The 23820-nt window shown below is 41.8% G+C and overlaps 7 protein-coding genes across 8 annotated transcripts; 2 read left to right on the top strand and 5 right to left on the bottom strand.

The window, feature by feature from the left end:
* Positions 1–2475: 2475 nt before the first annotated feature.
* RB195_024444 (uncharacterized protein) lies at positions 2476–3201 on the bottom strand (the record flags this gene model as incomplete). Its single annotated transcript, XM_064212220.1, has 1 exon — positions 2476–3201. One exon carries the CDS (start codon positions 3199–3201, stop codon positions 2476–2478), a length of 726 nt encoding a protein of 241 aa, XP_064068101.1.
* Positions 3202–6930: 3729 nt separating this feature from the next.
* RB195_024445 (uncharacterized protein) lies at positions 6931–7509 on the bottom strand (the record flags this gene model as incomplete). The annotated part of the gene is made up of 1 exon (XM_064212221.1): positions 6931–7509. One exon carries the CDS (start codon positions 7507–7509, stop codon positions 6931–6933), a length of 579 nt encoding a protein of 192 aa, XP_064068102.1.
* A 1432-nt stretch (positions 7510–8941) lies between these two features.
* Positions 8942–9319, bottom strand: RB195_024446 (uncharacterized protein; the record flags this gene model as incomplete). Its single annotated transcript, XM_064212222.1, has 1 exon — positions 8942–9319. One exon carries the CDS (start codon positions 9317–9319, stop codon positions 8942–8944), a length of 378 nt encoding a protein of 125 aa, XP_064068103.1.
* Positions 9320–13895: 4576 nt separating this feature from the next.
* RB195_024447 (uncharacterized protein) lies at positions 13896–14405 on the bottom strand (the record flags this gene model as incomplete). Its single annotated transcript, XM_064212223.1, has 1 exon — positions 13896–14405. One exon carries the CDS (start codon positions 14403–14405, stop codon positions 13896–13898), a length of 510 nt encoding a protein of 169 aa, XP_064068104.1.
* Positions 14406–14629: 224 nt separating this feature from the next.
* RB195_024448 (uncharacterized protein) lies at positions 14630–15888 on the top strand (the record flags this gene model as incomplete). The annotated part of the gene is made up of 2 exons (XM_064212224.1): positions 14630–14770; positions 15826–15888. 2 exons carry the CDS (start codon positions 14630–14632, stop codon positions 15886–15888), a joined length of 204 nt encoding a protein of 67 aa, XP_064068105.1.
* A 202-nt stretch (positions 15889–16090) lies between these two features.
* RB195_024449 (uncharacterized protein) lies at positions 16091–22806 on the bottom strand (the record flags this gene model as incomplete). 2 transcript variants are annotated; one of them, XM_064212226.1, is made up of 5 exons in its annotated part: positions 16091–16209; positions 16269–16364; positions 20114–20225; positions 20303–20467; positions 22720–22806. In XM_064212226.1, 5 exons carry the CDS (start codon positions 22804–22806, stop codon positions 16091–16093), a joined length of 579 nt encoding a protein of 192 aa, XP_064068106.1. The 2 variants fall into 2 exon arrangements, with proteins under 2 accessions (XP_064068106.1, XP_064068107.1); XM_064212225.1 differs by lacking the exon at positions 22720–22806 and adding an exon at positions 21928–22065.
* Positions 22807–23100: 294 nt separating this feature from the next.
* RB195_024450 (uncharacterized protein) lies at positions 23101–23517 on the top strand (the record flags this gene model as incomplete). The annotated part of the gene is made up of 1 exon (XM_064212227.1): positions 23101–23517. The coding sequence occupies one exon, from the start codon at positions 23101–23103 to the stop codon at positions 23515–23517; it is 417 nt and encodes a 138-aa protein (XP_064068108.1).
* Between the last annotated feature and the right edge of the window lie 303 nt (positions 23518–23820).

A 23820-nucleotide genomic window follows, 5' to 3' on the forward strand; every position in this document is an offset into this window, starting at 1 on the left:
CTTAGTTGCCGTAAAAAAAACGGCCCGGGAGTGTAAAGAGTATAAGATTCATAGAGTTCATCCATCGCATTATTATCTGCAATGGCTATTCTCGCTTTGAGTCCGAAGACTTGCAGGATTTTTCTGAAAAGATCTCTCCACTCCCCTTCCTTTTTTCCTTTCCTTTTTTTTCTGACACAATTCCTCAGATATCCGAGTAAGGACGGAAGCATCCTCATAATAACCACCATATTATGGTCACTATGACGGCGATCTGCGCGTTCCCCGCCTTAGAAGAATCAAAGCCAGTGGCTTGGGAGGTTACGCCCCTAGGTGGCGGACGAAGAGCCAAAGACCATTGTGTTCGCCTCGAGATGCTTACGATTTAGTTGTCAGGCTCCTTTTTTTTCGAGTCATGACAGGGTCATGGTTTTCGCGTGAATGTAGGCATATTCATATATGCGCATGTGGATGTATTCGCATGCAAACAGATTATATCCTGTGCATCGCCCAGTAGAAGACTGTGAACAACTGACTGAGAGGTGCAAGAGAAACGATTTGAGGCATTTCCAAGAAATAAGTCCCATGCTTCCATTTCCACTTGAGAAGCGGCGAACAACTCATCACCATCTCGCCTCGACGGTTACGCAGATCGGTTATAGGCAGGGTCAAGCGTGTGGCTCGAAAAAAGCCCTCCTGATAACGACCCCTCATCTCGTTCCTTCTAGTACAGCTGCCCACATAGCAATCAAAAGTTGGGTATGATAAAATTTAAAAAAAAGCAAACGCCTAATAAATAAATTAAAATAATATGATACAGTAAGTAATAAATTGTTTTTAAAAAGTTGTGCTATAAGTAAAACAAAATGTATAATGTAATACAGCGATAGAATAAATAATAACTAAAAATTATGTGGTCATGCTAATTATATATTCAAGATGCGTGACGTGTACCAGGTGGAAGAAGATTAAGAATAATAATCGAGGTAGGAAAGCATTCATTGCACCTCTCAATTGCGCTGATCTAGACATGGTTAGAATATTGTGTTTGATTTTCTGTAGAATTTCTGTAATAATGTGTGTTCCAGGTCGCTCGTATGGAAATGTGGAACAGTGCAGTGAGAAGACAACACAGAAAGATGTTTATTGGACTTTAGGTATTTAATGAATGGTTTTAATCTTCTATTTCGAGCAGCAAGGACCTCGAGCGGAGGGACTGCTCGAAAAGGCGTGTAAGATAATAAAGAAAATGTGAAGATAATAAAGACTAACTAGTAGGCAGTCAGGTTGTTGAAAATGCTATGCCGTGACCCACATTGGCACCTCACCAAAATATCCTCCAGGTATATTTGCTCGAACTAGTACGAGGTAGACGTCAGACGCTACTGCAAGGATTAAAAGTGCGTCAGTATATGTGTAGACATATAATTTGAAAAGATGAGTGAGCTCTCAATGTGTATTCGGCAACACAATTGTATGTTAGACGTTGATAAAGAGGTGATCAAAAGTTCGATCCCTGCCGGGACCTTTATTCTTGCAAAACGGAAGAAACAGCTGGAAACGACGAAGAACACGTTTGAAACAATTTCTACACTATTTCCTATTGTTTACAACAAATTTGCTCATTGACAATGGAAATGAACGGTTAAGAGTTCGATCCTCTCCGCAATTTTTCCATTTTTGCAAAATGGAAAGAACAACTGATACCGACGCAAATCACATTTGAAAAGCGTTTCCTCGTTATTTTTCACTTCGATGACGATCCATAGTTCAATCCCCGACGGTATTTTGATTTTTGCAAAGCCGAAAAACACTGAGAAGAGCATTTCACCGGCAGTTTTTTGAAATTGTATTTAGAGCACTGCTCGCCGCATGTAGGTGTTACTTAGAGGTTCTTTTAGCGATTAGAACCACGCCTTAATTGGAAATTACTGCTGGACAGGCCTGATTTTGTTAGCTAAAAAATAAACATGAATAACGGGGAGAAAAAGAGACGGAGGAAGACAGGTGGCTGAGTTCTGTAGAAGAAGATTTGCGCTATAAAGTGGTTGAAATTTCTTTTTCAGGTACCTTCTGGTTTTTTTTGAAAGGTGACTTACTTGACTTAATCGGCGGGCTGATGTCAACGCCTGACGCGATTACCCGCATCTTCGCCGAGGTGTGCCGTCCTTAAACACAGCTCTGCCCAACCTTCTCGATCTTCTGCGAGAGTTTGCACAGAATCAATCCATTCGTCGCTATTCCATGTTCTGCGAAACCTTACGTCTCGCCTGAACTGCCTATCCACGCCGAGTGTCCTCAGGTCCTCTTTCACCACCTCAGTCCAGAACTTCCGTTTTTGGCCAAATGGCTGCAGTCAAGCCGAACCCGACGAACTCCTCAGAACTCGTTGAACAAGGCGATCTGCCGGTCTCCTTAATATATGACCAAAGAAGCGAAGACGATTTACTTTAGCCACTTTCGATGGCGGTGCAAGATGTTGATGTCTTCCACGTGTCATCTGCCGGTATACCACATCGATTTCTGCGTAAGATCTTCGTTGTGACATACCTTAAGCCAAAAGTAGCCAAGTAGCCGTCTAAGCAGCTTTCGTTCCGTGCAGTCAAGCCTCTCCATAGCCATTGATGGTGCTGCCAAATTCTCCGATCCGTACATAATTATGGGGCGAATTGCGGATAGGTAGAATCGCAGCTTCACTTCGTTGGTGATGGGGGTCGACCACAGACATTTCATTAAGGAGTTAAATGCAGAAGTGGCCTTAGCGAATCTTTGCTGAACATCTCTCTCGTAGCTGCCATTGTTCTTCAGCGTACAGCCTAGGTAACAGAACTCATCGACGAGTTCTATTGGTTGTCCGTCCACCCTGATTATCGTTCGAGGTCTCGAAGAGATCCACATCTGCTTGCATTTATCAGAGCGTAGGCGTAGTCCGTAGGCTGCAGCCAGCTTCGATACAAGGTTGACAACATGTTGAAGTTTCGTACTGCTTTCCGCAAATATAACAACATCGTCGGCGTACTCGAGGTCAGTCAAGGGGCACCCTGATGGTGCTAAGACAATGTCGGCAGGACAATTGTCGACTGCTCTTCGCATAATGTCGTCGATTGCGAAATTGAACAGGAAAGGTCCTGCCACTGCCCCTTGTCTTACTCCAGTTACCACTTCAAACGGTGTTGTACATCCGGCTGGTGTTCGAACTGCAGCAGTTGTTCGTTGATTCATGTCATCAAGCAAGCGGACCAACTCCTGACACTCTATCGGCGCGGAGCGCGTTGAGAAGACAGCCTCGGTGAGGAGAGTCGAACGCGGCTTCGAAGTCCAGAAACGCTAGTTGCATTGGCTTCGAATACCGCTGCCAGATTTCGATCACTCTCCTGACGATGAACACCCGGTCAATCGTAGATCGGCCAGGACGAAAGCCAGCTTGCTCGTCGTGCGTTGTTTCTTCGCGATGTTTAATGAGTCGGTCCAGGATAATGCGCTCTAATACCTTGTACATAACACGTAGCAAAGAGATTTCTCGATAGTTCCTAGGGTCCGTGACGGATAATGGAGGGGAATTATGATAGCGTGTCTCCACGAATCAGGTATCCTTTCATCTATCAATATTGAACGGATGATCTTTGTCATCTCACGAATCCCAGACGGAAGAAGATATTTTAGCATTTCTGCGCTAATCCCGTCGTCTCCACCAGATTTTCCATTCTTCATTTTCTGAAGACAGACCAGAACCTCCGACTCGGTCGGTGGCTCCTCGTTCACCGCATATGTCATATGTGAAATTTTCGATGTTGATGACAGGCCGATCTCTCATACGTGTTTCCTGCAGTGCAGCAAAAGGCACACAGAGATATCACAGAAGTCTGGATAGAGCGGCTTGTTGGAGTTCACTCGATAGGGTTCGGCAGTTCAGCGTGGCGAAACGAATGGTTGTTGCCAAAGATTCCATGCTCCCTTCAGGCAGTTGACCTTTCAGGTAATGGGCTTTGGCGGTGTGCTGGACGACAGCACCTTTTTGCAATGTATGGGAAGCTTTCGCCATATAAAAGTGCGGGTTATATAGCTCGTACGTTCCCAATGCGTACACCCGAACGCCTGATTGCGTCTAGCTAAAGCAGGGCCACCACGTGCAGGTAGCAATCAGACTCGTGTACGCGGCCTCCTTTGAAAGTTAGTTGAGGAAAAGTTGAGAAATTTAGCATTTTTCTCAACTTTTTCTCAACCAACTTCCCAGAGAAGTAAAACTATCAAAAAGAAAGCGAAAATGAATTATGATAGCAAAAATCTTTCTCTATAACATACCTCAAACCGAGTTCGTCTTTATAAACTATGAGCTGAATTATTGGAATTTGTTTGAAGTCATACATATTTTGACGCGTTGCTAAAAATCTGAGATTTCACACTTTTTACCGTCGCCAGATTACGTAGCGCCTTTGGGAAATTCGATGCTATATTTGGATAGAGCATGAGAGAAAACCCTTAACTGCAAATTTCGGTCTCTGTAGGTGTTCTGGTTCTCTCAAAAGGTAGTTGAGAAAAACTCGAAAATTTGAAGCAAAAATTAGGATTTTTCTCAAGTAGGTTTCAAAAAGACTAGGAAAGCTTGAGGCACCAAAATTAGTAGAAATATAGAAGAAATCTCTCGTGGTGACACACAAATTTGTAGTGCTTAGGTTGGATGGGTTTGACAATAAGTCGATTTTTTGGAGGGATCAAAACTTTCAGGCAGCTAATTGCATTTGAAATAATTGGTATTCTATTTTATCACCTTCACAACTTTATCACGTTATTTATTATGCATCACATTTATTCAAGATTTCAATTGTTTGTGCTAATTCAAAAGTAACCGAGAGGCTTGTTTATAGAAATCTTGATATTTCAGAAAGGATGCTACTGCCACTGGTACGTTTCCTTTGTCTACGAACTTCTTCTCCTTTTGGAAGGCTTTCCTTTTCGTTCAGGTAATGTGGACTCCTTTACCGCCTTGCACGTACAACAACATTAACGTACATACATTTGCACGGTTTGAGCCACCGAAGCGACTCCGACGTCACCAAGCATAAGTTACAGCAGCAAAAAAAGTGCTAAGTCGTCCATTTTCAAGATTAGCTCAAAAAGCACACTAGTTCCATTACCAGAATTATGAAGAATAAATTAGTTAAATATCATTTTGTGGTTTGTGTACCCTCTTTTTAGCTTAACTATTTGTGCCACAATAGTCTTCCTGAACCGCAACCGCGAGTCCTCTTCAATCGTTTATTCAAATATTAAACAAATTTATTTTGAACTCAAGTACTGAATATGCATCATTGATGTTTTTTTCTTCCTTGAGACAACTCTTCCATTTTTTAGTCGCAGATATCGGGACCTGAAAAAGTCTTCGAATACGTTTCATTTGTGAATATGTTCTGATATGCGGTGAAAATATGCCATTCATTGCTGATCCTCTTTCAAGTTACAGCACTACGTCTGAAAAAAACAGTTTTCACTTCTGTATTTCTGCTGAGTCTTGTACACCTAAATCACACTAAATTTTGTACGTTTTAATGTGTTTATTTAAAATCGACGACCCCATCTTCGTCTTCTCTTTGAGGGGTGAACACGGATTGATGAGGAAGATAATGCTTCATCTTCCCAACTGTGTCTTTGTTCTCGGATATTTTCAGTAAGTTGATCTTGAAATATGTTGTGATATTGCTGAGGAATATGTGGCTCTTGTTGATATTTGCGAATAACATTTCTTTAAGCGCTGTCTAGCGTTCAGTTGTAAAGAGTAAGAAGATTGTAATAAACAGGGGGTAAATAGCCGGTTGAGCAATATAGCAATAGCAATAGCAATACAATAAATAGCAGAATAGATGTACAATTCTGCCTGGAGCCTAACTCACAAAAGACGAGGCAGCATCACATCCCTTTGAAATGCGGTATCATTGAATAGAAGACTCTTCTAGAGCTGTTGTAAGCAAAGATAAAGAAGACTGCTGCACATCTTTTTCCTTCAATTTTTCCTTCAACATCATTTTCATCTAAGCCCGAATTTGGAAATCACAGGACAGCTAGACTGAATTAGTGACAATATGTGGTTTTCGTAAAGGAAGAAACACATTCTTCCCCAGAACAGTAATGACATAGGGACTCGCTATAGTTGCAAAATGGAAGAGGTTCGCCGACCACATATTTCTTTCTTGTTTAGTGAAAGACTGTGCGCGTGAGCGGAATGGCTCACGATAATTAGGGATTTCAAACCCAAGACAGTAAATGCTGGTTCAGTGATAATGCTTATCAAAAGAAGAGCAATGAAATTAAGAGCACAGAATAATTGTCAGCCTGCTCCGACTACTATAAAAGCAACATTTTCTACAAGTGCGCCGCCTCCTTGCCATGTGGTCGGCAAAGGGGGTACCAACAAACATTACAAATTATCAATTATCATGTTCCGAGATCGAAGCACTCCAGCGACACAACAAAAAAAGGATCTATACGTTATGTAGGAGTTGAAAGCAGTTTCAGTAGGAGAATTGTTATGGAAACAATAGTTTGTAGCACAGTAACGATAATTTTAATCAATAGTATAATGATGGTGGGACCCAGCACATGAGTGGTCCCAATTGTTATTGCCATGCTACTTAACGTTCCGTTCCAGTGTTGTTAAAGAACTTTTAAGAGTGGTTGAAGATGAGGCAGATCAAATTTTCCAAAGTACTCGTTTGGGCTTTCTTCGCTATTTTCTGCGGAATAAACCTGACGTCGCTTACTTCTGGGATGGTATACAAGTGTCTTATATAGATCAAATGTGATCTCATGCCCATTACAAGACGTATGACTTTTTTGCTGTATCAGAGCGTTGCCAAATTCCAGGTAGACTACATTAGTTTTGTTCGATGGCCCAAATTCGATGGAGAACACTTGAGATTCGCACTGGACAGTTGCCCAGGCATTAATGCGAACTATTCACGAGACTTTAACTTGTGCTCCTTCAAGGCAATTATAGCAGCCTTTTATTTCTTCAAATGTTATATCACAAGATTCTTCTATGATGTAATGCGCGCTGTTGAACATAAGGCTTGAATCAAGAACAATAGTGGTTTCATGTTGGTGAGTATAGGCGTTGATATTTCCTTCTTCTAACCTTAATTCTGTGAATGGGGTTTTAATGGGAAGTACATTTGTGATCTCTTTACGCAGGTTCCTAATAGAACCTAGTGGGCACTTGCATCTTCTAGGAGCCTTTAGATTTTCACAAGTACAAACCATGTGATTTTCGCATTTTGAGAATTCTTCTTTCGTTTGGATATGTGACTCGCATTCTACAGAAAGACTAAAATCATTCGGCAACATTAGTGGCTCGTTTTCGGAAACAGCGAATCTTCTGTACATTAGAGGAAAATGTGCTTTTCGAATTGAAACTGCAGTAATCGATAGCTCATCGTACTTGTGAGTGACATAAGGTGTCAGAATTATAGATTTTTCTTTTCCTCTGTTATACATCGGTATTTCGATGTCAACCTGCACTGCTGGTGTCCACTCCATGCAGCGCACAATTTTAAACACTGACCTACTTTTTTGGTACTTGTGCCAGACGCAAGAATGAGCATGTTGGCGTTGGGAGAAGATAACCGCAGACAATCCCGCCGCATGTTTCTTCACATGCACTGTATCCTGGATACTTTGCGGCCATATCTAATTCTGGTATAGTATTATTCGGGTACATTCTATTACAAATATTTTGTGTGCAGGATACCATCATCGCATCTCGTGATGCGAAAAAACTTGTGCATCGTGTCTCTTGTGAAGAAGAGTGGAAGTTTGCTGCAATTGCGTTTTATGTCGTTATTTTTCATTCTTATCATACCCACTGTAGTATTTAAGTGGTTGATTTGAATACAGATTTCTGAGTGAATTCTGTTAAAGAGTATTTCTTGTCTAAATTCTAATAGACATTTGCCTCTTGACGCGCACACCATTTCTGCAGTGTGCGTTGTGTAACCATATTGACAAGCAAATGTAGCACTTTTGAATGCTAAAGTGAACAAAGTGACTACTATTAAAGTGTTTGCAATTAGAGGAGATGGTTTGAACGTGCTTAGTTCGCACTCAACTTGTACATTAGTTCTTCTCCGCCTTTGTTTTCGGCATTTGCGTATGGACCACGCCATACCAATCACTGCTACGAGAATAGAGTACAAGGTTATGGATACAGTAAGAACGGCGCCAAATGGCCAACAATGTGGATTTCCTAAGAGTGCTCTACTCAAGATTGTTGAGGATGCCGCGCAAAATTCGTGACGCTCACATTTTTCGATCATTGTTATTACTTCGTTTCTCAAGTAGAAACGTATTTTTACCGTTACAGGCTTGTCCAATGGTGAAACAAGAAGAGTATACCTAATTTCTTCCCTAACATTTTTGAATGACTTGCATTCATGATCAAAGCACAAATCGAATTGTCCTCTAGGAGGTGTTATAAACGCGATACCTTCATTACAAGTAATACTGGTGTATGGTTGTGCATTACCAGGGTTGATTAGAAACAAGGATAACATTGCCGTTATTAGGCAGGATACTGTTGGTCGAGCAGACGTAGGGGTCATCGATCTGTAGAGGTCTGTTTCCAATTCTCGAATGACGTCTAAAGCGCGAGATTTGGAGATTCTGGCTAGATGATTTCTAGATTGAGTTGTTGTTATGATATGGATATCACTGTTCATGATCTCAGAGCTTCGTTCAACCGATTGTTGGTTGTCAGGCTCTGAACGAATTTCTATAGGGTATATTTTATTAACTAGTCTCTGCAAAATTTTGCGGCAAGGCAGTAGAATTTTAGCGGACCTTATCAAGCCGTCTGCGCTTCGAACTAAATCTTCTATTTTACTGTATACCCATTGTCCTCTGGGCAGTAATTCTTGTTCAACCAAAACAATTTCGCCGACTTGTGGGATTTTACTCACATGACGTTTCTGATTCAATTGACATCTTTGGCTGTCACGTAAAATAGTAAGATATTCAGTGTTTCATTTCTCCCAGAACTTTGTTGCAATGTTTTCTGAAGATGAGCAGCTGTTTGTATCAACTCTGGCTCAAATGTGGGATCGTTTCTGAAGTTGGACATTTCAGAAATTGGAATTGAGAATTTGAAATTTCCTTGTAGAAAATCAATAGGTCTGAGTGGAATTTCAGAAAGATCAGTTGCTGTGAGTTTTCTGAGTGGACGTGTATTTATAACTGCTTCTATACGAGTGACTACAGTAGCCATCTGTTCAAATGACAGTTTCTTTCTTCCAACTGACTTTTGGAAACTTCCTTTCACAGATCCAACAAGCCTTTCCCATACACCACCCATCCTTGGAGATGCTGGTGGGTTAAAAATCCATTTAATGCCTTCAGAGGCACAATAATTCATTACTGAGTTCCCCGTTGTTTCATCGCTTTCGAACAGCTTTTCAATTATTTTATGACTAAGTCTGAAATTTGATCCGCAGTCTGATCTCATTAAAAAAGATAAACTCTACGCGATACAGATCGAGAAAAACTATTGAGAAACGCCCCTGTACTAAAGCTTTCTAGCACTTCCAAATGGCTTGCTCTGATTGCAAGACAAGCGTAGAGACATATATACATTCTTTCATTTCTGTTGGATAGAAATGGTCCCATAAAATCACGTTCACGAATCACGTCCTACGTCTTGAAACGGATTGCTTGTTGTCACCCGATCTGATGGTAGTGGTGGCATCTCCGGAGCTCCGAAAGGCAAATTAAAAAAATGGCAACCTTGGCATCTCTTACAAATACTACAATCTTTTATGTTCTTCTTAATTGATCTTGATTGCTGCGGAATCCAATATTTCTGTCTAGCTAGAGAGAGTATGTGATCCTTGCTACAATGAGCATTGTTTTAATGCAAATCTGTAATAATGAGTCTAGCGAGGTCAGAGTCATTATCGATATAGAGAGGCATTTTTGTATCGAAATGTAGATTTGCATTTTCGAATTCCTGATTTGTATCTTATGATTCCATTTCCATCCTTTACGATTATTTGGTTCGGAAACCGTTTTTGCAGTTTTTTTCATGCTATCATTCTTATGAAATGATGCCATTATTAATTTCTCACTTAATCTCATCTCTTCACAGTCAATTATCGAGTTCGGGTCAAAACGCGAGATTTTAGATATTGCAATTGATGTCAATCTCGTAGAATTACATCGATTTATTTGTGCAGCACTTTTGCAACTCTAAATACAGTTCGCAAAGCTGTCTTTAAGCGTGAAAATCTCGATAGATCTACGAACATTGAGTTCGCAATATCATTATTACTCTCAAACTCATCAACATGGAAATTTCCAAGTGTTCCCACTTCTTCCATTATTTCCTCTCAATTCAAAGCATCGCTAGAGCGTAGTTCCCAGCTATATGGCTCTAGTCCCAGCCATTGCCGCCCTCTCACCCAGCTGTGTGAGTGGAGTTGAGATGATATTAGACCTCGCGTCCCTGCCCCTGCTCGATTGTTATGTGTTGGAACAGGGAAATAGTTCACGAAAATGCCTTTGCTCTCAACCTGAGATTTAATTTTTTTTTCAATTCGATCTTTCTGATTGGTTATGAAAGCTGGAAGTTTTCGAGAGCAATTAATCCATTGTAAAGCGATTTCATTATCAGTGACAAAATTGAAGTGATCTATATTGTGATCAAGATTTTCTAGGATACTCTTTCCCAGTCTCATTCCAATGAGCATTCCAAGCACTTCTAACCTTGTAATTATTTGTCAGCATTTTTCGGGAGTTAACTTTGACTTTCCGCTAATCAATTGCGTGACTTCGTTAATGCCATTATGACGCAAGAAGGCGCAAGTTGATATCGCAAGATTATTTGCATCACACAATATCCATAAATCTGTTTTTGAAATGTGACGTTTTCGCACTCCTGTATCTAAGGTGCGAAGATTTCGCACATTCGTGAGAATTGTCCTGGGAATGCTGATACACCATTGATCTCTTCGCAGATGTAGTTCCATTTATTAGTCATTATTGGATTAACATAGCCATTCCACTTAATTCCAGTGTCATAGATTTCTCGCACTAGCGATTTCAAATTGATAAGCAATGGCGTAGTTACACCTATAGGATCGTAGACAGAATTTATTATCTAACCACATCTCGCTTAGTAAGTGATGTTTTCGGTGAAAAATTTACTTCCATTACATTACATTACATTTTACATTAAACTCATCAGTTTCTGTGTTATATTTAACACCTAAGGATTAGATATCACCAGCAGGTGATCTGTCTTTCTCATGTATTCCTTCATTTACAATCTGAGAATTTGACACGTATTCTCGTAGGTTCACACCAAGTTCCTTAAAAAGATTTTTTGATTCAACATACTTCTTCAAAGCTTCCTGCTCAGTTGCAGCTGTCAATAAAATATTAATATTTCTTGCTATTTCGTGTGAAAGTGGGGTATTCTTTGCATTTAAGTAATAAGTAAGTAAGTAATTGCCATATTCAATATGCTAGGAGATGCGGTAACGCCGAATGGTAAACGGTTAAATCTGTAAACAATTATATTGCTATGTGTAACAACTATGTGACATGCGACGGGTGTCTTTGACCCAAAGAAAGCGGCAAAGGTATTCGTGCTCGTTTACGATTCTGATCTGAGTGAATGCATTTTCGATATCGCATGTTAATATAAACTTGCTGTATCGACTACGAATTAGGATATCGTGAATTCATATCAACGAAAGATTCACCGGTGTGAACTACATCATTTAATGATAGTTTACCTCTTTGTTTCGAGGATGCATCAAATACGATTCTGAGAGGTTTCGTTTTTGAAGGTTTCCACACTCCAGACTGTGGCATATAATAGATGCCAGCCGCGTTTCTGACTGGTTCATCTACCTCTTCGATTACGGAATCTTTGAGGTAATCATTCAATATTTTGCTGTACCACGACCTTTGCTCATTGTTGGTGGCCAGCTGTCTCTGTAAGGACTCGAGCCTACGGTATACCATCGCGTAATTATCGGATATATCGATTCCTTAGAAGGAAAAGGTGCAGTCACAATACTGTCCTTAAATGATATAGTTCTAGAGTATTTTTCAAAATACTCAAATGTTTTTTCATCATTTGAAAATTCATTGGATGGAAATTCCTAATCCATCCAATAAGAAAATCTTCTGAAGTATATCCGCTTCAATTAACTCCTGAACGAACGTAACACTATGCGTAATCTCTCTGCTAGTTAGATTTGCTGGACTTGTACTACGACCATGAAGAAATGGACCTAATAATGTTCTGCCAACATACAGTCAGGATGGTAGCCTTGTTCTAGTGCTACTCATTACAAGTTCGTAGTAGTAATCTAATCCAATTAGAATTTGTGGATTTTGGTGTTCACCTCTCAATCTTGCATTGGACAAACAAATATCGTTACCTTGAAGAAACTGCTTATCTTGTTCTAAAAGATATGCTGAACGAACACCGTTAGTTATCATGTGTTTTGTTTGAACCGTTAGATGAATCCCTTTTCCAAAAACTGTGGATATTTTCAATGGAACAAAGAACGTTTTAAATTTCTCAGTATGGCCACCAATGCCAGACATGGTGCATATTTCCGTTTTTTGCTTTGGGAGTTCAAACTCCTCTGCTGTACGTTCGTTTTTCTTTGTGCACCTGTATCAAAAAATATGAGAACTCGCTCATATTGGCTTGTTTTGTTATTCCACATATTTGCTTCGGCAGTCACGAGCACTACTTGGTCTTTTGTGGTATTGTCGTTAGAATCGACTTTCACGAAAGAATCACTTTGAATTGGATTTTCGGTATGTACATTCGAAGTTCGATCTCGTTGACGAACGTCATTTGAGGTGCGATTGCGCAATCCGGCATTATTCCCTCCTATTTCGCCAGTAGGGGGTCTTCTGTTGTTCGTTGCTGCATTGTTACCAAAGCGCAATCGATTTTGCTGATTTGTTACATTCTCGGATGATCTTGTAAAACACAAGCTTTGATGATGGATCCTTCCACAGTGGGGACAGTTTGGTCTAGTGCACTGATTACTTTTGTGCTCGTCGCTGAAGCATTTCCAACAGCGATTGGAGTTAATCACAACGTTCCTCTTTTGTTGGATATCTGTTACTGTTCTGCAATTATGAGCAGAATGAGAGCAGATCAGAGCTATCACAGAAAATACACTGCCTATCATTTTTTCTTGTCTCTGACCTATGCAGAGTTTGATTCCTTTTTATTTCTGTGTTTTCGGTCTTAAAACGACCTTTTAATCTTGATTCAACGAATTTTTTTAGCATTGATCTCCTTTTCGAGTTGCTCCATAACGTTTTCTACTTTCACATCTTCCATTTCTTGGATAGATATAAGGACATTTTTCACAATATTGTACGGAAACTTCTCTAGTATTCTTTCTGTCCACATGGCAACTTGTGTATTGGGTATATCCTGGCCCGCCGATACCATTTGGTTAATCAACATTCTTATTTTGTCGAAAATATATGTGCAATTCTCGGCATTGTTCCTTGCACATGGAAGGTCGATTAGTTTCTGCACGATCTTTGCTCTATTTATAGGTTTGTTACCATATTTTTTCTTTATAGTTTCAACCATTCATTTGTAATTCTGGGGAATTAATTGTATCTCTTTGATGGTCATTTCCGCTCTTCCTCGAAGACTATCTTTGAGAAGAAGCATTTTCTCAACTGTACTCACTCAGTACTTTATTTTGATGTACCAAAGTTTCATAGACTGCACAGAACTCTGGAAATTCTTCATCTCACCAAAACCTAGGAAGTTTCATTTGACTTGGTTTGAGAGTTCTACATATGAACTCTTCTTCGATCGCCTCTCTGCTGGTATCAGAATGATCCTCTGACAGCCATATTGCGTCATCTGGGCTGAAAGTCTAGTCACTACTTTGATCTGTTGCCGCTCTGGCACCTCTCGTTTGTGGTGATCGATTATTTGCTTCTTCAAGATGCGTTACTATTCGTTGGTTTCTATGTAATTTTATTCCCAACTTCCTTGCAAATTTATTAGCTTGACTTGCTGCTTCTGTGGCTCTTGCTTCTAGCATGAATATCACTTCATTTGCTCTTGCCATGATATCAGTGAATTTTGTTTCACTTTCAATTTCTTCGACTTCTTTTTCGAGGTCCTTCTTGTTGCCTTTTGTTTTGGAATCATTGTATTCCATCTGCAGTTTGTCTATCAGTGACTGCAAAGAGTTTCTGCTTTGATCGATAGTTTTTATACCACTTTTTATAAGGTTGGTTGAGGTCAAATATGCCTCAAACATTTCCTCATCTGACCCATTTGGGTTACACTCTTCTTTGTAGAGTGAAAATTTCTCCAGAAGTAGCTGGAGAGTTTTGACGCTATGGGCCATAGGTTTTCTATGGACAACCAAAGACATCTTTCACGATGTTACACAGCTAGGGGTTTGCTGTGGACAGCTGAAGGCTTGCTGCACTTTACGGCACTTTATTCGGCCGATGCACCAGAAAATTGTGCGCGTGAGTGGAATGGCTCACGATATTTTGGGATTTTACACCCAAGGCAGTAAACGGTGGGGAACGGTAAAGAGGGTCCCGGCAGATTCTCCGCGAATGTCTCCGAGGCATAAGGTGCCCAGTGGATATGCCGGCGGACAAGCGAACGTACCTCGACGGTCACGCTCCAGTCGTTCATGAAGACGCAGACAACCGTATTAGATGTTCTTCTAGCCACAGAGACGCAGAAAACTGCGCAGTTACAAGGAAATATGCAAAGAAGAGTGGTGTGAGCTGTCGAAATTACCGAATAAGTCGAAGAATAATAGTGTTAGATAGAAGTACATGGGATTTGTATGGTGTTCTAATAAAGAAAGGGAATATGTTTCCCTTTATATCTCCTTCAGAAAGTCTAGAAATCTTACCAAATTTGAACTCTTTCTCTTCCCGTAAGTTCCAAGAAGTCAGAGATGCAGAAGTTCAGGAATAAATTAGACTAAAAAAAACTTGGGAGTTACAGGATAACGATAATTCTCATTACCGTTACTTTTGAGAGCTGGAATATTTCGTTTCAAAGAAAATTTTTATGCACTTAATTTGAAGCTATCAGATACATCCTTATCTCATATTTCACGTGAGGATTTCTCTTGCTTCTGGTACGATTACAAAATTGAGATCACCTCACGTCACAAAATTGCCGTGAATGTGTCTGATTCTCAAAGACAATTTAGTATATAGTGAATTATGTCCTAGCCGTTGATGCAGCGTATGATTAGCGGTAGATGAGCAGAGTCAGTTATTTAGGTGCCAACGAAAGTGAATCTCTTTAGGACACGCACCATCGCTAATTGCTCTGACGAGGCATGACCAGGGCATGCTGGAAATTCCGCCGGGACCCTCTTTACACGCACCCGTGGTTCAGTGGTAATGTTTATCAAAATAAGAGCAATGAATTTAAGAGCACAGAATAATTGCCGGCCTGCTCCGGCTAGTATAAAAGCAACATTTTCTACCAGTGCCCCGCCTCTTTGCCATATGGTCGGCAAAGAGGGGGGAGTATAGCAACAAACATTACAAATTATCAGTTATCATGTTCCGAGATAGGAACAAAGACATAATGTACACAGAACTGAGAACTTTGTGATGCCAATTTCGGTAGGATTTTGAGGAGAAGCGAAACCATGAAAAAGGAAGTTGCATCGTCATGCTAAGAAACAAAATCAACTTAATAAGAAAGCTATACATAAAGATTCGAGAATAATTGGATATTTTCGCCAATATTCAAGGCGGGTAAATATTCTCGCTAATATTTACCCGCCTTGAATCACCGCTCTATGTACTCAGGAAACCGCAAGATTAAAAAAAAACAAAGCAGTTGTGGCACGCAATCTTTATTGCTATGGATGACAGGAATTATAGGCACTCCAGTATGTGGCACCCTAGTATAGAAAATTAGGGGAGGAACGGGAATTCGTGGATCAAAAAATTGGATAAAATTCAGTGACATTTAGCACTCAATTTCTGGATTCTAGCATGATACAAAATAACTAAACGAGCTTGGCTATAGGTTACCAGGATGTACATAGACTTTATCTTTTATTATACGTATTTAAAGGGGTGTTATCTGCTCTTCACTATCGTCGTAGTCTTCTTCAAGCATAACCAACTCTCCATCAGAGTAACAAGATTCTTCTGAACGCCCTCGAGGTAGCTTTTCTTCATGATAACCTTCAAAATATCTAGCATTTCCCTCAAGCAGATCTGCCAGATTCTGCCCGCTGCCTTACCACTTTCGTCGGAAATGCTATCAAATTCTAAAGTGTTCATCCTTTCATGACGTTGTTCCTCCCCGAGATATATAGCGAAGGAGTCCAATCTCGCACCTGCAATGGATAAGTTAACCTTCCTTATCCGGAGTATCATGAAAGTCACACATTGCGGAAGGGGACGGCGTCGAATATATTGTTTTTGTGTAGGTACACACAGTCCGCAGGCACTTACGACATAACAAAATAATATTTTCTGATTTTGAGTTCTACGCCTTTCAAATCTTCCTGCGCTCAACAAAAGAAATGATAAAACTAGTGGAAAAGGAAGTCCCTAGTTCAACTTTTTTATCTTGGCATTGTAGAGTTGAATTGTGCACATTTCTTTATGAAAATTACGAAAATTGTTATCAATCATTTTGCCTAACGTTTAGCGGTGTTGTCGCCTTCTTCAAATCCCGGAAAATCAAAGACACGTCTAATCCATCCCCTCAGACGCCTCCTCACCCCACAAGATATGACTTAGCAAACAAATTGCTCAAAGACAACGGAAGAAAAGCAGACAGTGTTACGACAACACCCCTTCCAATACAGCAGTCACGATCTTGGCACGTGAACCCACCCTTCTGGTCCGAAAAACATTGAAAGCGTTTTGCTAACAGCCAACGCAAAGTCTTAAATTGTAAAGAAGAATGGACTGCTCTGAAAAACGAGCTGGCGCCATATCGAGGCCTCAGCGGGTTTTCATTAACCGGGTCAGATGCAAGATAAGATATGATTAGTTGCTATTAGCGGGGCAACTCTAACAACCGCTGGTCCTGTAACATCACGGCTTTACGCCTATCAAAGTGAGCTCTAGCTTGGTCTGGTTCTTTGACGTTGTCTTCAAGCAGCCTGTTTGCCAAGTTTATCTTGTAGAGTAAGACTGTCCGCAGAGTCCCAACCGCGCGGGCGACGCCGCCCACTCGGTTTGCTGTTTGGTGGCTATTGAGCGCACGGTTGAGAACGCTATAACCATCAAGCGCAGAGCCGGCGCGCGGCACCGCCCACGCAGCTGTGAATTCTGCGGACAGCTTAACCCTTGAGAGAATAGATTACAGGTGTCTTTGATTTTCCAGGCTCTGAAGAAGGCGATGACGCCGAAATGTTAGACATAGTAAAGATCGATAACAAAGACATAGTAAAGATCGATAACAATCTTAGTTCTTTTTAAAAAAGAATAGCGAATAATGTAGAGGACTTAATACCACTCAATACCCCCTAATTGCCCTGAAACGGCATGGGAAACGGCCCTGTCGATCGAATTTTCGTACGAGACATTTAACAACGTGCTACGTATTCGAGACAGACGTACGGCCCGCATCTGCGAGCGAAAAGGAAAGGCAATGTCAACAGCTCGCTTACTGTTCGGTGCTGCCTCGTAGAAATCGACAAGACCATCTCCCACGCTGTTTTCAGGACAATTATGCGGAGCTGAGTGCGATCGCGGAAACGCTCCTCACGGAGGAGGCGCCATTTCGTCATCTTACAACACGTTTAGTTCTTATTGCATACATAATTAATGATAAAGAAGCCACAATTAATGATAAAGATGATAAAGAAGTATTATATTTTCTATAGTGCTCACATCCTCTGTTATTTACCTTCCCGTGTTTAAAGACAGCGTTCGCCTTAGTTTTGGGTTCTTTGCACTAGTAGGGTGCAGATGCGAAGAATTTAGTCGCGCAACTTCACTACTAACTTTTCCTATGTGCTTTCACTCCGTACCGATTTAAAGAGTTGCCACGACGGGTAACCTGATTAGCTAGACAAGACTAGACAAACAGATCTTACCCATTGGTCTTCCGGTACTGTAGCAAGTATTTCACGCTTACGCACTTGCAAACCACGCCACGAACCCTATTCAGTACTCAAAAGAACCTGACACTGAAGATTCCTGCAAACGCTCCATCTATCAAATTAATCCTAAACTAAACAAAATGTTGTCTTATGCAAGTAAGGTGCCGCGTCAGGTACAAGTCTGACTGGTACATGCATGTTGTGGTCCTGCTTTAGAGGCATCACCCCACGAATATGGAGTGGTACGGATGTCAGATGGAGAGTTCCTATACGAGGTCGCAGATTATGGTGAGGGGGGTGATTCCGTCCATTTCTTCTTAATTGCCGTAAAAAACGGCCCGAAAGATGCAGCGCGTGCACAAGACGCTCCAACCGAACTTGTTGCGGAAAACGGCGCGCCGGAGCGCTCAAAGCCGTATCTTCCGGGCCGTTTTATACTGCAATTAGGAAGAAATGGACGGAATCACCTCAATCAATTAGACGTTCGAGTGTACGCATTGGGAACGTACGAACTACATAACCTACGCTGTTATATGGCGAGAGATTCCCATATAATGCGGAAAGGTGCTGTTGTCCAGCACACCTCTAAAGCCCATAACCTGAAAGGTCAACTGCTTGAAGAAAGCATGGAATTTGGAACATGGAACAACTGCCTAAAGGGAATCTTTGACAACAACCATTCGTTTCGTCACGCTGAAATAGAGGACGTTGTCGAATGAACTCCAACAACCTCCCATATGCAGGCCTTTACAATATCTCTGCATCTTTTGCAGGAAACACGCATAAGAGTCGGCCCGTCATCAGTATCAGAGACTACACTAATGTAATCTAATACGGTGATACTAATGAAAGGAAAGTAAGTGGTTGCGCGATAACTGTGAGGAACGACTACAACAACCTGGTGGAGGAATTTGGCTCAACGTCTTCTAGATGGGCCTTTCTACGACGGCGGTATTGCAGAGGACGTAAATTCTGGATAGTAAGTACCCACGCACCTACTGAGGACAACAATAAAAACGCCTTCTATGGTGAACTCAATGCGTTGATGTCTAAGATACTCAGCCAGCAGGTGGTCATTGTCGGAATCGACGATGATCGAAGACGGGATTCGACCAACAACCCGATGTGCTAGAAAAACGGTATTATCCAGCGGAGCGCACGTCGGACAACGGTGACCGTCTGGTTGATTTATGTGAAGAGACGGGCCTCATCATCGCTTTCACGTTTAAGAGGAATCATCGACGCCATCAGCTAAAGTGGCGTTGGTCAACCCTTTTAACGCCTGAAGAGCAGCGCAAGCGGAAGGTGAGGACTCTACAACTTCAGCTCGACTACGTTCTTCCGATGAACATTCCTCAGTCAGATATCCGAAAATCTAGAGCTGTTTGGGACGTCGCGTTCGACTCTGACCACGGTCCAGTTCTTCTCAGCTTCATGATACGGTTCCACAAGAAACCGAGGAGTTCCTCTTCAACCGAAAATCGACATGGCAGGTCTGAAAGACGAAGAATGCAGAATGATTCCGCTAACGTGTGTCTATTCATGTTAGAGTACGGACCAGGAGGAAGTTTAACGATGCGGATTCCTTCAAAAAGTGCATCTGGACGCTGCAAAGGAAACGCTCCCGGTTCTATTGCCGCGGAAGAAGTTTGCCTTTGCATCTGCGGAAACAAAATCCACATACAATTCTGTATGTGTCGCGCGCAGCGCTGGTGACTTCAACCAGGAAAAGCGTCTTAGAAGGAAGCTGCATCGTCAACTGCAACTGCAAGACAAGAACCTCGGAAAGCCTATGCTCTACTAAAACAGTATAGCGGCAAAATGCCGATCGATGACGATCTTGTGTTTACAATGGATGTTGAGGACAGACAAAGACAGACGGAAACAATCCATGGCAAAAAAATACAGCTATAGCAAGGTAACCATAGTGAAGCAATCCGTGGGTGCAAGTTTCAGAGATATAGACTTCCGGCATGTAATAAAAGTTGGATGAATTTTCAGAAAGTAGTGTAGACTTCCAGACAAACCTTGTTCCAATTGGAAATTGCAGGAAACTACGTCCGCAGAAGGGTCCAACGACATCTTCCCTATATTATCAGGCTCGGCACGGTAGCAAACTGACTCACCATTTTCAGATGCCTAGAAATCTTGACGATTACTCTATTTTAAATATTAATTTATTAATTATTCTAAGCCTATGGTACTCCTCTGCACACCTCTTGCTCCTCATCAATACTTCCTAAACGGGGAGCTGATTTTGAGCGGCACACTGGAGGACGGAAGTTGAGGCTACCTGTGTGAAGCAGTCTTTTCCGCCGAGGACATCCAGCTGATCCAGTTAGACGGGCGTTTTGAACGGCTAATTTTTCCCTCCTATATTCCTACAAAATGCTTGAGCTCTTAAATAAGAATACACAAAAAGTTTCAGCTCTTATTTGATACTAGTTTTTTTTCATAAAGAACTAATGCAGCAACGAAGGTGAATAGGCGTGATTCCTATTCCACAGGTGCGGGACAAGAGGCACCCGCGAAAATCGACTGACCGCCACCGACCGGCCTGCAACGCCGCGCTCCTCCGCGTAATTACGGCTGCCGTTGCACCAGATTGGCAGCTTCTACAACTGTGTGGGACCGGACCGTGTTGATCCCATCCCTCCTGTAATCCACACGAAGTCGCGTTAGAGCGATGATAACTGCGAACTGAGAAGAGAACAAAAGCAGAGTAGTGAAAGGAACGCAGCAGGTTGTGATAGGAACAAAGCAAATTGATCAACATCGACATATTATCGGAAAATAAGGGGATGAAGTAGATCTTTCTATACAACTGAAAGGTATGTCATCATTGGCATAGAAAAGTGTGCAAAGGGCTTACACTGACTTCACTTTAGAGACTTTGTACCTACCGCCATGTGTTAAAAGTCTTATTTCTTTTCCAGTTAACAACATAAATACGCCAATAAAAAATTAGATTTTGTCGCCGAATGTCCCGAATGCTATATAAAAGAAAAATTATTTAAATCAATGCTTTGTAGATGTAACATTTATATTGGATAGATGTCAAGCATCTATCTTGCTCGTACTTTTTATCCAATGAATTTTCATATAATTCTTTGAACTCTTTTGTAATTTCTACAGCGTTTTGTCGCTTCTTTACTACCTGTAAATCAACGACAGGTTAGGCGTATCAGTGGCGAACATACATCTCTTTATCTTTGATATACCCCTTGAGGGACAACGCATCTCTGCGAGGCAATGGTCACGTCAGATCAGGCATTGGATGTCAATTCTACTTGTGCAAATAGAAATATCCAGAAATCGAAAAAAGTGAAATATTGTACAACAACGTTGAGTGGAACATCTTTTAAAACCCATCTCTTGTATTCCCATGATGTTGAGACGAATGAGTGGTTTCCATTTAACAATAAAGAAAAGGGAAACAAACACTGTCATTCAATCTCTAAACGAAATTTCACCTGTCTGTACTTTCTCAACCACCCTACTTACCCGAAGTGTGTCGTTCTTAAAAATATCAGAGCCCAGCCTGTTCGATCTTCAGCTAGAGCTCAAATAAAATCTATCCACCCTTCGGTATTCCATAGACTGCGGAACTTTATGTCTCTTCCGAACTGTCTGTCATCGCCAAGTGTTCTGAGATCTTTCATTACCACGTCCGTCCAGAATTTTCTTTTACTACCAAGAAGTCTTTTTCACTTTGAGTCTGGGAGCATCCTCAGGACAACTTGGAAAAGACGATAAGACGATCTCCTCATAATGTGACGAAGGAAGGAGATGACAGTCGTCTAATTAGCTTTCTCTCCATGCAGTCAAGCTTCTCCATTACCGTTGACAGCGTCGCGCAAGTATCGATCCGTACATCATGATAGGAGCGAATGGCGAATAGGTAGACATACACTTCGACTTCGATGGGGGTCACAGGCAATTGACCAATGAGATGAATGGTGAATTGGCTTTGATGCATTTTTTCCTGAACATCCCTCTCGTACCTGCCATCATTTTTCAGCATACAGCACTAATAAAAGAACTCATCCACGAGTTCGATAGGTTGTCTGTCCACCCTGATTCCTGTTGAGAGCCTCGAGGATACCCACATGTGCTTGCATTTATGAGGGCGGAGTCGCAGTCCGTAGGCTGCAGCTAACGGTAATTTCGACGCAAGGCTAACGGTATGTTGCAAATTCGCGCTGTGAAGCGAATATTACCTCATCGTCGGCGTGCTCGAGATCGACTAAGGGAGACCTAACAATGTGCACAGAATCTGCACTTTTTTGGTAATTAACTCCCATTAAATCCACTTTCAAATTGTTGAAAACTACGTATAATTAAATCCTTTATCTTTAAGAAGTTTCAAGTTTCTTTTGCAAAAATTTGGCTGAACTGGGTGTTGAACCTGCGCTGTCCCATTGTCACATAGTTAACACGTTGTACATCTTCAAAACAAATAGTTGCCTCCATGTTCACTGTCCTTCGCCTGAAACTTAATGCAATATTTTGTAATGTATGTAATTATTTCCATGGATCTCCCTCACTAGAGGGATCACAGCCAGTTAGTCGCGAGGCTATGTGGCGCGTCCCCGGGTGTCGGATAAGGGGCTAATCGCAGACCAAAAGCGACCTTGTGCTTGCCCAGAGATGCGGGTGGATTCAGAGGATGGACTCCCTGTTTCTGCTGAGCCAGGACTGACTCATGACATCGTTGCATCGCGCTTGTCGGTCCGGCCAAAAGCCTGCAATTAAGCGACTGGGAGGTGCAAGGGAGGCGGTTTGGAGTCGCCTCCAACAAATAAGCTCCACATGTCCACTCCGGGGGAACGGAACTTTTCCCAAAAACTCATGGGACTAGAGGCCTGCAACCTGCTCATGGGTTTTAAAATTCTTTTGCATGTCACAGTAATAGAAAAGAGTCTCCTGATTTCGGAGGAAATCCGGGTACGGTAGCTCAGGAAGGACGGGGTTGCAGAAGTCATATAGGCTATCGAAACGGAAAAGGACTAGAATGACGATCTGCACTTATAACGCACGTACGCCTGCATCGGAAGCGACCATCGAAGATCTGATAATGCAAGCCAAGAAGATCAAGTACGACGTCATCGGACTGACCGAGACGAGACGACGTCACCTTCTCAACGCCGTATATGAAACTGGAGAAGAACTGTTCTTAGGAACATGCGACAGTAGAGGTTTTGGTGAAGTCGGCGTCCTCGTCAACACGAGAACGGCAAAGAACATCGACTCTTTCGAACAACTTACGACTCGAATCGGACGTCTGCGGATGAGAAGTTGTGGTCCAACACTCAACACTGGCGATTTCAACGCCAAAGTTGGCCCAAGAAGAACGCCGGGGGAACTTCACATCGGCACCCACGACCTACAATGGAATGACCAAGGGGAGAGCTCTCTGAGTTCATCATGACGACTAAAACCATCCATGGGAACTCGCTATTCCAGAAGCCCTCCCCTCTACGCTGGACGTGGGAGTCACCCGGTGGAGGGTACCGTAATGAAATAGACTACATCATCGTTAGTTAAAGGTTCTGCCTGACGGAGGACGCTGTTGTACCAAAGTTCTATACGGGATCGGACCATCGCCTCCGAGGAAAATTTTCCTTCACAAGGGAAAAGAGAAAGCCGCCAAGTTCAGAGAGAGAAATCCCAGAATTATCATTAACTGGGATCTCTTCGCTACGCTAGCTGGCTTTTATGAAGATTCCGGAAT

This window comes from Necator americanus, chromosome X, assembly GCF_031761385.1.
Source record: "Necator americanus strain Aroian chromosome X, whole genome shotgun sequence".
NCBI classification, from domain to species: Eukaryota; Metazoa; Nematoda; class Chromadorea; order Rhabditida; family Ancylostomatidae; genus Necator; species Necator americanus.